The sequence below is a fragment of the Periplaneta americana genome, chromosome 12, assembly GCF_040183065.1.
Source record: "Periplaneta americana isolate PAMFEO1 chromosome 12, P.americana_PAMFEO1_priV1, whole genome shotgun sequence".
Lineage (NCBI taxonomy): Eukaryota > Metazoa > Arthropoda > Insecta > Blattodea > Blattidae > Periplaneta > Periplaneta americana.
Genome location: NC_091128.1, coordinates 74355840 through 74372817, shown reverse-complemented (window position 1 = coordinate 74372817; position 16978 = coordinate 74355840). Strand labels below are relative to the sequence as shown.

Below are 16978 nucleotides of genomic sequence, written 5' to 3'. Positions count from 1 at the left end.
ATCTATGGAATGCAATTTAAGTGAAGTAAAATGAAAATTAATACATTTTGTTTAGGCTTGCTGAAAACAATATTAAGGTCTGCTCGCACCAATGTGGGATGCGGGAGCAGCAGCAAAAGCGAAACCAATGCGAATTATTGTGAGTACAGCGGGATATGAATCCACTCACACTGCAGTGACATAATCCCGCTCGGGTGGTGGGACTGCAGCGTACTACTTGCAGTTCGCTGCAAGCAGTGTTTTCCCGCATCCCGCATTCATTTTGGCAATGGCAACTGAACAGTTAACCCTTTGTTAGGTGCGTGGGGTACAGGTGTATCCCAGACCAGACGTCTGCATCGGACGTTTTCGCTTGAGCGCCAAGTAGTTCATAGAATAATCCGACAGGTAGCGCACATGCATGATGGGTAAAATTGTCACGAGCGATAAATCCTCGAACGGTATAAGCCGAGCGTTAGACATTCGTTCTTGTTACAGTGATGAACTGTGTAGTAACATCATAGACGTTTATCATTTCAAAACTTTGCAGTGTTTAACTAACCTCTCCATAGTACAACTACAAAACTTGCTTTAAAATGTAATATAAATGTTGTAGGTAAATTCCCCCCCCCCCCCCCCCCCCCCCACAGGAGTGATTTTGTTTTTGCCACATCTGATGGATGTTATTGGATGTAAATGTAATTATTATAAACGGAGAACACAATCACGATAATGCAAGAACTGTATCAAGTTTTCTAGTAATAATAATAATAATAATAATAATAATAATAATAATAATAATAATAATAGTAATAATAGTAATAATAATAATAATAATAATAATAATAATAATAATCTCTAATAATTAGTGTATCAGTCTTTGCGTCTGTAACAGTTGTGCAGCATGATTATTAGTTTTATTATATTTTCCGTGATGTTGTCTCTGTACTAATATTGTTATTAATCTACTGCTATAGCAATAATATTTTGTAAAACGTTTCTACATTGTTGCAGTATATATGCGGAACACTATGTATGGACCTATCATATTATATATATGGTAAATCAAATATTGAATAATTATTAATTAGCAATAATACCTGTTTATCGAAGTTTTTCATACTATTTTATTTATAACTTCATGGTCCTGTTTTGATACCGGTACATTCCATTGACTGTTCCATTAAACGTTTGTCATAAACGCAGAAAATAAAGCCTTATTTTTACCATGTGAGCAAAACATATGTGTATCTTATCTGTCGCCTTCCATACAAGATAAGACATGTCGGTGAGATGACCTTGTACTGTGCTTCTATTTATTACGAGCGTATCATGACCGATCTTATCTCACTTGAGGGTGCGACACTCGACTGAGTTCAAATGAGCGATTTAACTCCAATGCAGCACTTTGTCCCAAACATTTTCGTTCTGTATCTTTTTTATAATATTTCTGCGCATGTGCCGCTTCAGGTACCTTGCTGCTTATCTGTCTAGAACAGATGTGTGCTACTTTCAAATTTTAAATTGTCCTTGTTGTATATAAAAATAAGGCTTGTTGTTTAGTGAGTGCCAACAGACCACACACCAACACACAACCTTCTAAGTTATTACGATAGGCATGTGGGGTACAGGTGTATCCCAGTGATTTTAGTTCTTCTGTAACTTTCTTTCTAAATATTTCTGCATTTGTGCCGATTCAGGTATCTTCCTGCTAAACTGTCTGCAAGGGTTTGTTCTACTTCCAGATTTGAAATTGTCTCTGTCGTGAGTAAAATTGAGGATACTACACATCCAGCCAAAAAGCTAGACATTTTACACTCTAGAACAATATCAAATTTACAAACATACAAAAACATATCCCCAGCACATTTTGAACATCAACTCAATTTCAAAACACATACCATTTTCGACACAATCCTGAACATAACCCACCGCAACAGGATATCAGAAGATAGCATGGCATCTTCACTAGGCTTCGGACAATGAAGAACACCACTTAGAAACTGGTCAGCCAGGTAAAATATCCACATATTAACACAGTAAAGAAGTTACAAAGTTAATCAGTGATACTAATTTTGTTGGAGGTACCAGTAAGTGTAAGATAATTTAATACAAAATTTACATTTTTATTCCTATGAGTGATTGTTTAGACAGAGCCCAGTGCTCTGCTTTGCCTAGGGGCCTGTAATAGTGATCCTGTCTCAACCAGGTAATTATCACAAGGATTCGAACCTTGTCCAAGCGTAGGCACAAAGTAGCAGTCCCATTCATTACTCCTAGAAGCACTGCTGGGCTATTAGCATAATTAAAATTTAATTATCAATGATAAGGTATGTGATGTACGTGTCAGAAAATCATTGTGATCTTTGTGGTGATCTATAAGCTAGTATCATGCTTGGTATTCTATTTTGTTCTATCCTTTCTACTTTTTTATTTATTATTCTCTCTTGTTTGTATTTAGTTCAAACATGCAATCCTCTCATATTTATGTATTTTTCTTTTGTAAATTGTATTTTATAAGTACTATATTTAATAGCTAATAGAAATGGAATCCAGTACTATGTCTCACAGAGTTCTGTGTTTTTAATGCAGTCTGTGTGATTCCATCATGACCCGAAGTGCGAAGCCATGGCTGCATCCAGACTTCTTGTTCAACTTGTCCTCTGAGGGGAAGCTGCAGCAGCAGTGGTTGGACATAATACACAATAAAACCAGAAGCGTTATCCAGGCTCGTAGGAAGCACCTTAATGAAAAGAAGGAACCAGCACCTGCCAGTGACAGTGACCTAGGTAAACGAAGTGGCTGCTGAGTTAGAAATTAATATAACAGTTTTTCATTTGCTGAAAAAAATACTAGAAAAACTTCCTCTTTCTTATGAGCATAAAGTTTGTTCTTAAACGTAAGAGCCATTTTATATTGTTTATATGATCTTTCGAGCTACTTCTTCTTTGACGATCTTGTCATTTATTTTTCTGTCATGCGATATATGGCTTAAAGAACCTGGAGGTTCATTGCCGCCCTCACATATGCCCGCCATCGGTCCCTATCCTGAGCAAAATTAATCCAGTCCCTAGCATCATATCGTAGCTCCCTCAAATACATTTTAATATTGTCCTCCTATCTACGTGTCTGCCTCCATAAAGGTCTTTTTCCCTCAGGTCTTTCAGTTAACATTCTATATGCATTTCTGGATTCACTCATATGTGCTACATACCCTGCCCATCCCAAATATCTTGATTTAATGTTCCTAATTATTTTGGATGAAGAATACAATGCATGCATTTCTGCGTTGTGTAACTTTCTCTATTCTCCTGTAACTTCATTCCTCTTAGCCCCAAATATTGTGTGTGTACCTACCATATTTAGGCGGCCGGGTAGCTCAGTTGGTAGAGCAGCTGGCTACGGACTGGAAGGTCCGGGGTTCGATCCCAGGTGGTGACAGGATTTTTTCTCGTTACCAAACTTTCAGAACGGCCCCGAGGTTCACTCAGTCTCCTATAAAATTGAGTACTGGGTCTTTCCCGGGGGTAAAAGGCAGTCAGAGTGTAGTGCCGACCATACCACCTCATTCTAGTGCCGAGATCATGGAAAGCATGGGGCTCTACCTCCTTGCACCCAAAGTGCCTTCATGTTACGGGGATATCTCTTTAACCTACCATATTTAGGAACATAAAATCCAGACGTTTGAGATGGACAGGGCATGTAATTCAGAAATATGTATAGAATGTTAGTTGGGAGACCTGAGGGAGAAAAAATCTTTGGGGAGTCTGAGACGTAGATGGGAGGATAATATGTAAATGAATTTGAGGGAGCTGGGATATGATGCTAGGGACTGGATTAATCTTGCTCAGGATAGGGACCGATGGCAGACTTATGTGAGGGTGGCAATGAACTTCTGGATTCTCTAAAAGCCATTTATAAGGAAAAAAGAGAGAGAGGGGAGGGGAGAGAGAGGGAGAGTGAAGAGATGGAGGGGGAGGGAGGGAGGAGAGGGAGGGAGGAGAGGGAGGGGAGAGGGAGAGAGAGAGCGCATTAGATTTAAATGCAACATTCGGAAATATGACCATATTTCATCATACTTCGAACAGTTGTCGTAGCTCCGACTTCAGAACCAGAGAAAACTACATGCACCCTTGTTGCTGTATCAAATCTTGCACATTTCTTGTCCAGCTTATCTGTCATGTCTGTTTCAGAATCTCTCCAGAGAAAACTATATGCACCCTTGTTGCTGTATCAAATCTTGCATATTTCTTGTCCAGCTTATCTGTCTTGTCTGTTTCAGAATCTCCTATCTCTTCACAATTTTGACACCCAGACTCAACAAGAAACTATTATTCTTATACCTAAGCACAGAACATGCCATTATTCTCAGTCATTCATAATCTACACCTCTTGAATCTGAAATTTTCTTCCTACCGACACTAGAACCTATCAGATGCTATTGTCTTTCAAAATGAAAGGACAAAATTACCTAATTCAAATTCAAATTACATTCGCTCTTAAATATATTCTCATAAGCAATTTGTTTTCAGACTAGTTTGTGGAATTGATTTTTTTATAAATATGTTAAAAAGTGGTTATACATTATTTAAATATCTAAATAATTGTATTTTGCTTTATAAATATACAAGGGATCCGTTTAGAAAGACAAAATAAAAACGTGATAAAATGAGAACTGTTGCTATTTATTGATAATTTGTACATGCATCTAGAAGAATGGGAGTTTTGTCCAAATTAGACCTCAACGTGCCCACCATTTCGAAAACGACACAGTTCATATCTTGAAGCTAATTCCTCCCATGTGTGGTCTAACATCTCAGGTGTAATTTTCTCAAAAGCTGAGAAAATCTTTGTTCTGAGATCATACACATCATTCTTCACGAAACCCCAAAGAAAGAAATCACGTTGTGTCAGGTCTGGGAAATTTTGAGGCCACATAATTGGCCCTCCTCGACCACACCAGTTGTTACCAAGTGTCATTCAGATAATCATGGACGTCTCTTACCCAATGAGTTGGTGCACCATTCTGGTGGAACGCGAGACCCATGTTGTTTTGCTGTTGCAGTTGTGATTCGAAAAAGTTTTTCAACATGTCCAGGTATGGTCCTGATCGAACTGTTTTCTCTGCAAAGATAAACGAACCATACAGATTATAGCGACTTACCGCGCACCAAACATAAACTTTAGGACTAGCTCATTCCAGTTCATATGTGACTTATAATACCATACCATCATCGTCATTGTCCGTTCATTCATTATAATATCAGGTTGCTTGCAGCTGGTGCCTTGGGGTGAGATGTAGATTTTCTATTTTTGAAAGTATACAGCCAAGGAATCATCAAAATAATGCTACAGTTTTTTTTTTTTCCCAGGGAAAGTCAAAAATCAAATTTTCAGAAATGGTTCTGCATTTTTTCCAGCACTGTTGTTTTAATACTGCACACATGTGTGTATGTGTGAGTGTGAGTGTGAGTGTGAGTGTGTGTGTTTTTTTTTTGTTTTTTTTTTTTATTTCATCATACAACATGTCCCATTACACAGCGTAATACTACATGCCTTGGTTTTCTTATTAGGATTATATAAATATTTTTCTTAGTTATATACTATGCAGTAATAATAGTTAATGTTCGGAAAGTTTGGACAGTTTTATAGTTCATATTCATAAATGATATTGTTGTACCTAGTCAAGAAAATAAGTATAAACACATCCGTTATCTTATCATTTGATAAACATATCCGTTATCTTATCATTTGATAGCTCCAACTTATACCCTACTTCCAAATTACATTAAACTAAATGCTTTAAAAAAAAGGTACCAGCATATATACAAGCTGACCACTTATAAGGAAATAGCAGATATTATAGGAGCAGTCACTAAACAAATCTATTTCTCATACAATAGCGACTGGCCCTTCATGGGCTGTAGCACCATGGATTTACTTTTACTTTTTACTTTTTAGCGAATGCTATATCCAAACTGGATGACTAAAGATCACCCATATTCACTATAGCTATAAGCAGAATTATTCCAACTAAGATCGTGTGCACACATAATATTAATATTAAATAATGAAGAAGATAAACATGTGACAAAATTACAAATTGATACAGATAATATGTCGATTACATTTTAAAACCGATGTAGTAATATAGGCCTAATTCAATTAGATAGAAAATACTCTATCACTACATGAATAATATAGTGATACATTCCCTATTAAAATAGATATGGCTCTTACTAGAAATGTAAAGTTTATTTTTTTATATCCAATGCCACCAGGTTGTCTTTTCGACATTTCTGGTCTTCTCTCCTGGCTGTGACTTAATTGTAACCCACTTCTGAGGTTGGGCGCCTGGAAGGCGGAGTTACATTACCCAGATGATGTGATAGGATGATTATGATAATGTAGTGCCAGGAGAGGTCTAAATCTAAACTTAACCTAAATTCCAGACCATCCCTTTTAAAGAAAAATTCCTGTGCTCTAACCGGGAATCGAACCCGGGACCTCATGAGCTATAGCCAGAAGCTCTGACCACTAGACCATGAGGCTGGTCAGAAATATAAAGTAACAAAAGCTGATAATTAAGAACAAGCAACAAACACACACACACACACAATATATATATATATATATATATATATATATATATATATATATATATATATAAATAAAATACATACCAGTACTACATACACATACATAAATTTATCATTTATATACTTAAGCACACAAATTGATGGTGTTGAGTTAAAGGGAGACAAGTCATAAAATGAGTTTTGAGATAAATAAAATTAAACTTCGGTCCCTTATTGCAAATAATTTTCTTCACAAACAAAACATATCAAATACTGGTATTATTTTGTTTTCCACACACACACACACACACACACACACACACACACACACACACACACACACACACACACACACACACACACACACACACACACACACGCACACGCACACGCACACGCGCACGCACGCACGCACGCACGCACGCACGCACGCACGCACACACACACACACACACACTTACTTGTAGAATTTAACTTATGTGTTCACCTGAGGATCAAAACCTCATTTGCACAAAGAATGACAACCCTCTATACCCAAACCACATCGGTACATACATACAGACATACATACTTACATACATACATACAGACATACATACATACATACACACATACATACATGCATACATACATACATACATACACACTCACCCTACATAGGTATTACATGAGGAAAAAAAAATGACATTAAAAAAAACAGCAAACAAACACGAAGAGAGAATAAAGTTTTTACAAATGTGTATCTCTGTAGTCAACAATAGCCCATATTTAAAAGAAACTACAAACATACAAAATACAAAGATACTACTACACATAGACAATGCATACTTAATTAACCATTAAGCTTCAATTCATATGTCAACACCTCCTCTTTCACTCACTTCTACCCTCATTCATCTCCACCCATAGAATACACCAATGCGAAACACACAAGATAGAAGCCTCATGACTACTTGCAATGAAGCATCTCTCTTCAAAATGGTCGTATAGATTGCTTAAAATGTAATAGTTTTTAACATATCTTGACACTTAACATTATAACACTTATACCCTTGTAAATTCTCTAAATCAATAGCGACTTGTACAGTAAATTTCAAAATCCAGGTCCACTGCAGGATCCTTGGGGGCAGCCCTTGCTTACTTTTCTCTCAATTTTAATGTTGTTAACTGCCAAGACTGCAGTTCTCTGACTGAAGTAGTTTCTTGTAAGATTATACAAATTGATTGGGCAGTTGAATTCTCTCAGGCTCTTCAGTATGCTAGGCCACCAGGCTGCATCAAAGGCTTCCTGTACATCACGACTTATCAACACCACACTCTGGCCGCTTCTTAAGTTTTCTTCAACGTAGCCTTTGCCTACCATTGTCGCATTTGTAGTACTTTTTTGTGGTGTAAAGCCATATTGACTATCGTTAACTAAATTTTTTGTGTACACATGATGTGATATTCTGCTGATTAAAAGTGTCTCTAGCACTTTACCTCCTGTCTTCAATAAACTGATCGGGCGAAATTTTGTGACTTCTGAGCTTTTTTCCTTTCCTGGCTTCACTATAGGTATTAATGTAGCTCTCTTCCATTGCTTAGGGAAATTACCAATTCTTAGACAGCTGTTATAAATGGCAGCCATATATTTCGGAATGTGTGTGTGTTTTTTTTATACATTTTCTCTGCGTATCCTATGACCATCCTTATCACCTTTATTCATGTAGTTTGTATTGGGGACATCTAAAAAAATTATCAATGATTACTTTTCAAAAATGGTAATTTCAGTCTAAGAATACCACGCACAAGACTGTGATGTACACAAAGGTGCCAGGCAATGTCAAGTGTGCTGGGAGTTTGTTTTGTTTTTTACGGAGGAGAAACCTGAAGGCTTACAACCTGAGAATTATGGTGCTTACCACTCCTGTTCTGTGACTGATACTTATAGCTTAACAGCTACGCTCTTGTACAAGTACAGCACGCTGCTCCATGAACTTAACCCGGGTTGTGGTATGGATGACGATGATATGTGAATGAATGATGGTGAAAAGAGTCCCAGGTCCAAAGCCGAAAGTTACCCAGCAATTCTACTTCAATTGGTTGAGGGAAAACCTCAGGAAAAAATTCCAACCAAGTAACGTGTCTCAACCAGGTTTTGAATCCAGGGCTGCTCATTTTACAGTCAGGCATTGTGGACGTGCTGACAGTTTTATCTTCAGCAAAGAGTGTCGTAACATTTTCTTGTACCTGGAAAGTATGACTAAATGTCCTGATCTTGAGTTGCAGGAACCGCAACCATTCCTGTTTCCACATTTCCTACATACACCTATTCAGGTACATGATGATTTGCGTGATGACGTGCAGAATTTTTCTCTTAAATTCTACTAGTAATGCTCGAGCTGTTATTAGTCTCTCCTAAACACTTTTTTTTTTTACAATGGCAAATTTGATCTGAATAAATGCAACATTGTAAAATTCCTTTGCAGAGCGAAAAGTTACATTTATTTGGATCAAATTTCTGCATATTTAAAGGACAAAACTAAAATTCTTTCAATCAATTATTATCATAATACACTGTTCTCTTATATTGACTGAGCATATTGGGAATTAAATTAATGGCTTTTCCAAAATACGTTATGAAATATTTCATATAAAACAATTTTTATCTCAAAATGAAGCAAAAACGAGCAAAATTGTATTAAACATTGTTGTTTGAATTATCTCAAAGAATAACCCCTGAAATTACTTACGGTTCATCTTATATAGATAGGCTGACAGTAAATGTTACTTCATTTGTGTGTGTGATTGTATCAGTCTATTTTATTTTTAATGGGTTAATTGTAATAGAATTAGCCATTTCACGTTGCTTATATTCAATGCTCAAAATTAAAAAAGAAAGTTTTACGGCATATGGAGGTATTTAATGTACGATATTTATTTCCATGTAAAGATAACTAAAATACGATTTTTTAAAGATTGGTACGATATTCTAACTTACTGATCTGGCACCCATGGTTGCGCATCAGTTATTCTCCTCTCTGCCACTCGCACACCTACACTGTGTGTACTGAATGTTTACTTGTGCTGTGTTGCTGAAAGTTAAGTCTTGTGAGCTCACTTTTTTTACTACTGGTACTCTTTTCACTTTTATTTTTCCAATTTTTTTGCTACGATAACCTTTAATATTTTCATTTTCTCGTGGCACACCAGCAGATCATTCATGTCTGCCACAGCACACTGGTTGAAAATGGCTTGCTTAGACTAACAAAGAGTGGACGGAGATCTGATTTATGTCTTATATTAAAATTATGAATGTTTTTGATTAGTACTAAATGTGTATTAATTTTTAATATAAAACATTATTAGAGAAAGAATTTAGGCCTACTTACAAGATTAGGTCAATATTTCTAAATTTTGGAAAATTCTTTGAAATTATGCATACTTGTCATTATCCTTATAGCTTTCTTTTATAAGAAAAAGTTATATTTAATTTCAGAAGAGCTGCCTCAGAATATTAATCCATATTTCATTATAGAATGAAAGTATGCGAAGTACCAGTATGATAGGGTACCCGTACCAGTATTTTAAGAGTATTTATATCGCCAATGTAAGATGGAGCTCAATTTAGGAATGACATATTCTACACGCGTATGTATTTTCCAGTTCAAGTGATTATCTAATTTCGTTAAGCACATGTTTGTCACTATGCATGATTTTTATTTAACATTGTAATTTTTCATAACTGTGTAACTCCATGACTAAACTTCACCAGTCGCCTGTAATCGTAAGTCCTGGTTTTTAACTTGATCTAACATTGTTATATCGACACCTAAGAATGAAAACCTCGTAAGTCGACTTTTTTTCGAAAATGCGATTTTCGCTCAAATTTATAGGAAAGCCCGTGCTCTTATGGTCTACAATGGCAAAATTTTCATTTTTAATTTTTTTTTCATGAAAAAAGAGAAAAATTGAAAACCACGTATCTTTTTTTGGTTCAATTTTAAAATGAAAAGTGCGTATCTCTAGTCATTATAGAAAATCCGACTTACGAGCCATCTATTTGAATGTGAAAACCTTGTATGTCGAAATCATACAGAATTTCCGACTTACGAGCCATCTATTTAAATGTGAAAACCTTGTATATCGATTTTTTGCTCTCCTATAAAATTTAGAAAATCAGACATATGAGGTTTTCATTCTTAGGTGTCGATATTATATACATTATTTTAATGTACCGAAGTACATATGATATTTCCATGCAGATATTCTGCGTCATCATACGATGAAAGAGTAATGGAACGGAGAAAAATTCTCTCCAGCGCCGGGATTTGAACCCGGGTTTTCAGCTCTAAGTGCTGACGCTTTATCCACTAAGCCACACCGGATTCCACCCCAGCGTCGGACAGAATCGTCTCAGTTTTTAGTTCCAACTCTTGGGTTCCCTCTAGTGGCCGCCCTCTGCACTACGTCATAGATATCTATGAACCTAGGACCGAAGTCCACACATGTGCTGAGGTGCACTCGTAATGAGTGACTAGTTGGCCGGGATCCGACGGAATAAGCGCCGCCTTAAATCATGAAGTGATTTACGCATATCATATATATTATTTTAATGTACCGAAGTACATATGATATTTCCATGCAGATATTCTGCGTCATCATGCGATGAAAGAGTAATGGAACGGAAAAAAATTCTGCATGGAAATATCATATCATAGTCACTCATTACGAGTGCACCTCAGCACATGTGTTCCTAGGTTCATAGATATCTATGACGTAGTGTAGAGGGCAGCCACTAGAGGGAACCCAAGAGTTGGAACTTAAAACTGAGAAGATTCTGTCCGATGCCGGAGTGGAATCCAGTGTGGCTTAGTGGATAAAGTGTCAGCACGTAGAGCTGAAAACCTGGGTTCAAATCCCGGCGTCAGAGAGAATTTTTCTCCGTTCCATTACTCTTTCATTGTATTGTTATATTAGCTTTTTTAATGTATCTCATTGTCTGGTAATTCTAAAACCAGTTTAACTTTGCATGTTTCTGTTCTTGTTTCCATGGCATTTATTACTCTTAAAATTGCTTTATAAAATCTTACTTTAATTGCTTTCTTGACTATATATTTCACAAATTGTGTCATTCAAACATTCCGGTATTGTAGCTGCTTTTCTTCCCATTACCGTACAATTCTTGTTTGCTTATGTTTATTTCTGCTCATAGTTACAATATATAAAACACATAGACCTACTTGTTTCATAATTTCACCATTTACCTTCAATTTACGCCCAGGGGATTTTATTTATTCAAATAGTTTATACTTTAATTATTGATATTTTCATACTGGATTTGCTGAAAGTACAAAAAATGGATACATTTTGTAATTTGTGTGATTCAGAAAAATCACACTATTGTAATGGTTCTTAACATAGAGAAGGAAAACAAGTCTTTTCATATTACTTGTAACTTTCTTGTCACAGGAAGAAAAAAATGCATGGCGTTTTTAGACATGCTGATTCAGTCACCAGGAAATGCACTTACAGATGAAGATATTCAACAAGAAGTCGACACATTTATGTTTGCGGTAAGGGAAAAACCATTTTCAAAAACGTGTGATGAAATGCAATCTGTAATCACATGCCTGTACAATTGACGACCTCCTTGGAAAAAGAATGTTGTTTAATCAACTGTCTAAAGGCAAGTCTGAACCTCACAAGACAGTGATACAAGAAGGCTCACCTATGAGGCAACTAGGTCAGAAGATAATGGGGTAGGGTGGCCAGTTCCTTTCCCTCTCCTTGCATACATCGTCGACTAGCTACATATTACACAAAGTCAGACTTCAGTTGCATACAAACAAATTGTTCTTTCTCAGACACATATCATCAAGTGGGATGTACTGCCTGATAATAGCTGTACATATCAGCCAGAACCTCAATCAGAGGATAGGAAAAAGTATGTAATATCAAATTAATTAAATATTTTACTTAAGTAGAAAACTTAATTTTGAAGCATTAATTTATAACAATAAATTATTGCATCTAATAGCCTATCTGAGTAAACTTGTATCCTTTATTACTGTCAAATGGTTCTGCTAGTAAATATAGACTAAATGAAATATGCCCCTGAAATTATTTTCCTTTCTCCTGAAATGTGTATTATAGAGTTGTTGGTTACACTCTTATTCCAGGGAGATGTTCAATTATATGTATAAGTTTAATTATTCGTAGGAAGAGTTAACTAAATACACGAGTTCATTGAATCTTTTAGCCGACTAAGATGCATTGTTGCTGGCCAGTCAAAGTGTGCAAAGCCTCAGTGTAATAAATTTATTTTCTTGTAAATATTTTTTTCCCATTAAAAAAACAGCTCTAATTTATTTTCTCATTTTAGTAGATGAATTCTTTCATTCATATGTCTACAACATGCAGTGAAATTAGGGTACTCAATGGAAAACATAAGAAAAAGCTAGAAACTGCGCAAATGAGATTTTTTACTATCATTGGGATATACTGGATTGCATATTTTGACGTACCAGCAAATGGTAAACAAAATTTTTAGCAACCATCTGTGCACGATGAACAAAAATCGTTTTCCAATCCATCCTTTTTGTATCAACCAAAAGGAGTTTAGGCCTAAAAAGACTATTGGAGCATTGGAAACATCAGAAGCATTTTATGATTAAGGGAACAGGGCTAAATCCCTTCATGGTGGTGGTGGTGGTGGTGGTGGTGGTGGTGGTGGTGGTGGTGGTGGTGGTGGTGGTGGTGGTGGTGGTGGTGGTGGTGGCGGTGGCGGCGGCGGCGGCGGCGGTTGTGGTTATTTTAAATACCAAAATTATTTTTCATAAATCAATCTTGAACTGTTGTAATTTGATTTTAGGAGTTGTACTTTTACTAACATGTCAGCACAACATACTGTCCATGCCTAATAAGTTTATTTGATAGGTACTTGACTTTGATGTTACAGGGACATGACACAACTTCGTCATCTCTGGGCTTCACATGTTGGCTGTTAGCAAATCATCCACATGTACAGGTAAGTGGAGTTCATCAAGAATATTCTAGTTAATGACCTATTGAAAATGAGTTATTACATAAATTAATTATTCATGAACATTACTGCTAGTATAGGTACTACTTTTTATGTTAGGTTAGGTTAATTTAAAACTTATATTGTAGTTTCTGTCAGCACTTAACGATCTATTGAATGATAGCCTTCATCACGTATAACAGATTGATCAGCCTAATGCACTTTCAAGAAAACAATTTTTATCACTTTCACTATGCTGCCATCTAGCAACTGCAAAAGAAGTCACGTTCTAACTAAAAACCATTTTCTTAGTCCAACAACATTGGAATTAGTATAAGTGTGCATGAAGTATATTATATTACTTCACATGTCTTTCAGTAGTCACCCTGCACACAAACACAAGTAATGCGCACTACAAAGTCACTCTAAAACAGGTTCCTTACTCCTAAACAAGTACAGTATGCTTCAGTTGAGGAATGTTTATTATATTAAATGCACTACTAGTTGAAATAAAGCTGCCTAAAACAAATGCGAAATTGTAAAAGTGAGTAGAGGAATTCGGAAGACAGTATGTCTGTGTAAGTGGCGACATAATTGTGTTCAGTACAATTTATGTAAGACTGACATAATCTGTTCTATAAGATGATATTTACAGCAGCAATGTAATAAAAATAATATATCAACCATTTGAAATTGACAGAAAGAAGTGAGTCTGACGATCTGTTTTTTTTAATAGCTCATGTATCGAAGCTATTCGTCTCACATTTTCCCACAGCAAGCTAAAAGATGTCAGTTGCATTACCTTTGACATCTTCCTCGGTGTAAGCATAATATTTATTCCTTTAGTTTCTGATGATGCAAGTCTAGCGCATGCTTCTTCAGAACTACGATAGTTGTTTGTAAACCTCTTCACCGTTCCCCCCACATAGTCTACAGCACCTTGTGATGGCCACTAAAAAGCTCCATATCCAGTTAACAAAGAACCTAGAGTTGATGGTTTATGGTTGTCAAACACTTGTACATAAAATTCAACTACCATTTGAATTGTGAGGCAGCTCCATCTGAGAAGAAATGAAATGTTTTAATGTTACTCTGTTACTTTGAATTGAAGGATTGTGATTGTATAGACACTGCAAGCTTGTCATGAGATAAATAATCCGACACTATGGTGTAATTTACTTTCTATCATTTAACCGCACTACAACCGTGAAAATTGAAATGTGATCCTGACACCAATGCTCACTTTGTACCTGTTCTTGGTATTGGACTGTGAAGTTTTCCGCGAAATCTACCTTCATTACTGTACCACGTTTTCACCATCAGCACAATTACGAATTTTTCTTAAATGTAATGATTGTCGTTTTGTCACAAATCAGTGAATGATGACCTCGGACAGCAACGTTTTCAATATATCCACGATCTCACTTAGGTACCATTTCTTGCTACCTTTACTATTTCTCATCTTAAAATTCCTAGCAATTCTTCTGAATTAACATATGTATCAACACAGGGTTAGCTATATTTGTATAAAAAAAATGTTCAATGTTTCCATGCTCAGAAATGAACAGTGGACTAGACTATGATCAAGATCCGTTCAATTTATTATAATGTATCGTATAGTGGTTCTTTTCTTTTCCATTTTTTTTTTAATTTTTTTCTGTTATTTGGTACTCAGTTTAAATATTATGCCTTATTCATTATTGATGTGTAATTAGCTAACAACAAAAGTATTTCTTCTTCCAGTCCTCTTTAAGTGCAAATTTCTTTGGATTTCTTTATTGGTTTCGATAATGACACACTGGAAACAATCCAATCCACTATTGATCGTGCCTTATTTACTGGAAAACTGCGTACCTTGAATGGACAAATGGTGGATAAGGGAGGGTGAGAAGTGTATTATTGCAGCATTAACATTATCCTATTTATATTTACTTCATTTAAATAAATACGTAAGTACGACGCAATTACTCTGTCTCGAAAATCAGTGCAGAATTTTCGTTCTGGACATGACACACTTTCAATTCACAATAAGTGCCCTTAAATGAAAAAATCGAAAAAAAAATCGCTTTATATAGTTTTTTATGACAAATCACATTTTCTAAAAGGAAATAAAGTTTAAAGGAAAAAAGAATCCAATGATATATATATATATATATATATATATATAGAGAAAAAACGTAAATTTCATTCTGAACATGACGCAGTAGAGTATAACCTTTAGGTATCAACAACTGAAATTGCAGTCCATAAGATTTTCGAATCAAATGAGCACTCTAATGACAAGGGAAGTTTTAAAGTTCCTTGTGAACTTGGTCCGTCATTAAATCATAATTCCTAAGTATTATATGAGGGCTATTCATAAAGTAACTACCGTTTATTTTTTACAAACCTGTGAATGACGTTACAGAATTGGGTTACAATACGTTTGAAAGTATACACTCTAGTTTATTTTTCCACATAGTTTCCAGTCACATTGAGACACTAGTCGTAGCATTTGACTAGCTTTGAAATTCCGCAATCGTAGAATTCGGCTGCCTGTGACTGAAGCCAACCTATGACGCTGGTTTTCAACTCTTCATCATCGTCAAAGAGCTTCGAGATGGTAATTGCTAGGCGCTAAATCTGGGCTATAGGAAGGATGATTCAATACTTCCCAATTGAACTCTTGCAGTTTGGTCGCAGTGTGATGCGCTGTATGCAGCCGGGCGTTGTTATGCAGGAAAATCAATCCAGAGCTCAACATGCCACGACATTTGTTTTGAATAGCCCTTTTCAAGTTTGTTAGTGTGTTACAATAGCGCTCAGCGTTAGTTGTGGCATTCCTCTCCAAGAACTCCACTAGAAAATTCCTTTTCTGTCCCAGAAGACAGTTGCCATTAATTTCCTCATGGAAAGTGTTTGACGACACTTTGTGGTTTTTTTCGGAGAGTGAGTATGGCCCCACTGCATTGATTGAAGCTTTGTTTCTGCATTCACATACCGCACCCAAGTCTCATCTCTTGTCACAATCTGATTGAGAAAAGCATCACCTTCTCTTTCGTAATGCTCAAGAAAGAACAGTGCTGCTCCCATCCGCTGAGCCTTTTGTTCCTCAGAAAGGAGTTTAGGCACCCATCTGGCAGAAAGTTTCCGGTAACCCAAATCTTCGGTAATCACTTTCTACAGAAGAGTACGACTAATCTGTGGAAACTCCTCGTTAAGCTCTGACATGGTGAACCTGCTGTTTGCTCTGACCCTTTTGTCAACCAAACGAATCAGATCTGCATTCACGATACTCAGTCGACCACTTCTCTCTTCATCATGGACATTGGTTTGCCCATTTTTGAACATACGGCAGCATTGTCTTACAAATCACCTTCACTCATTACGTCTGGCCCATAAACTTCATAAAGTTGGCAATGGATTTCACTAGCTTTAC

At 36.2% G+C, this 16978-nt stretch overlaps 1 protein-coding gene across 7 annotated transcripts in view; it reads left to right on the top strand.

The window, feature by feature from the left end:
• LOC138710559 (cytochrome P450 4C1-like) overlaps positions 1 to 16978 on the top strand; it is a 145572-nt gene that overhangs the window by 59827 nt on the left and 68767 nt on the right. For all 7 annotated transcript variants that reach the window (XM_069841539.1, XM_069841538.1, XM_069841536.1 and 4 more), the window contains 3 exons: positions 2572 to 2768; positions 12009 to 12112; positions 13498 to 13566. In XM_069841539.1, the coding sequence (XP_069697640.1) occupies positions 2572 to 2768; positions 12009 to 12112; positions 13498 to 13566 (370 nt within the window). The remainder of the gene's footprint in view (positions 1 to 2571; positions 2769 to 12008; positions 12113 to 13497; positions 13567 to 16978) is intronic.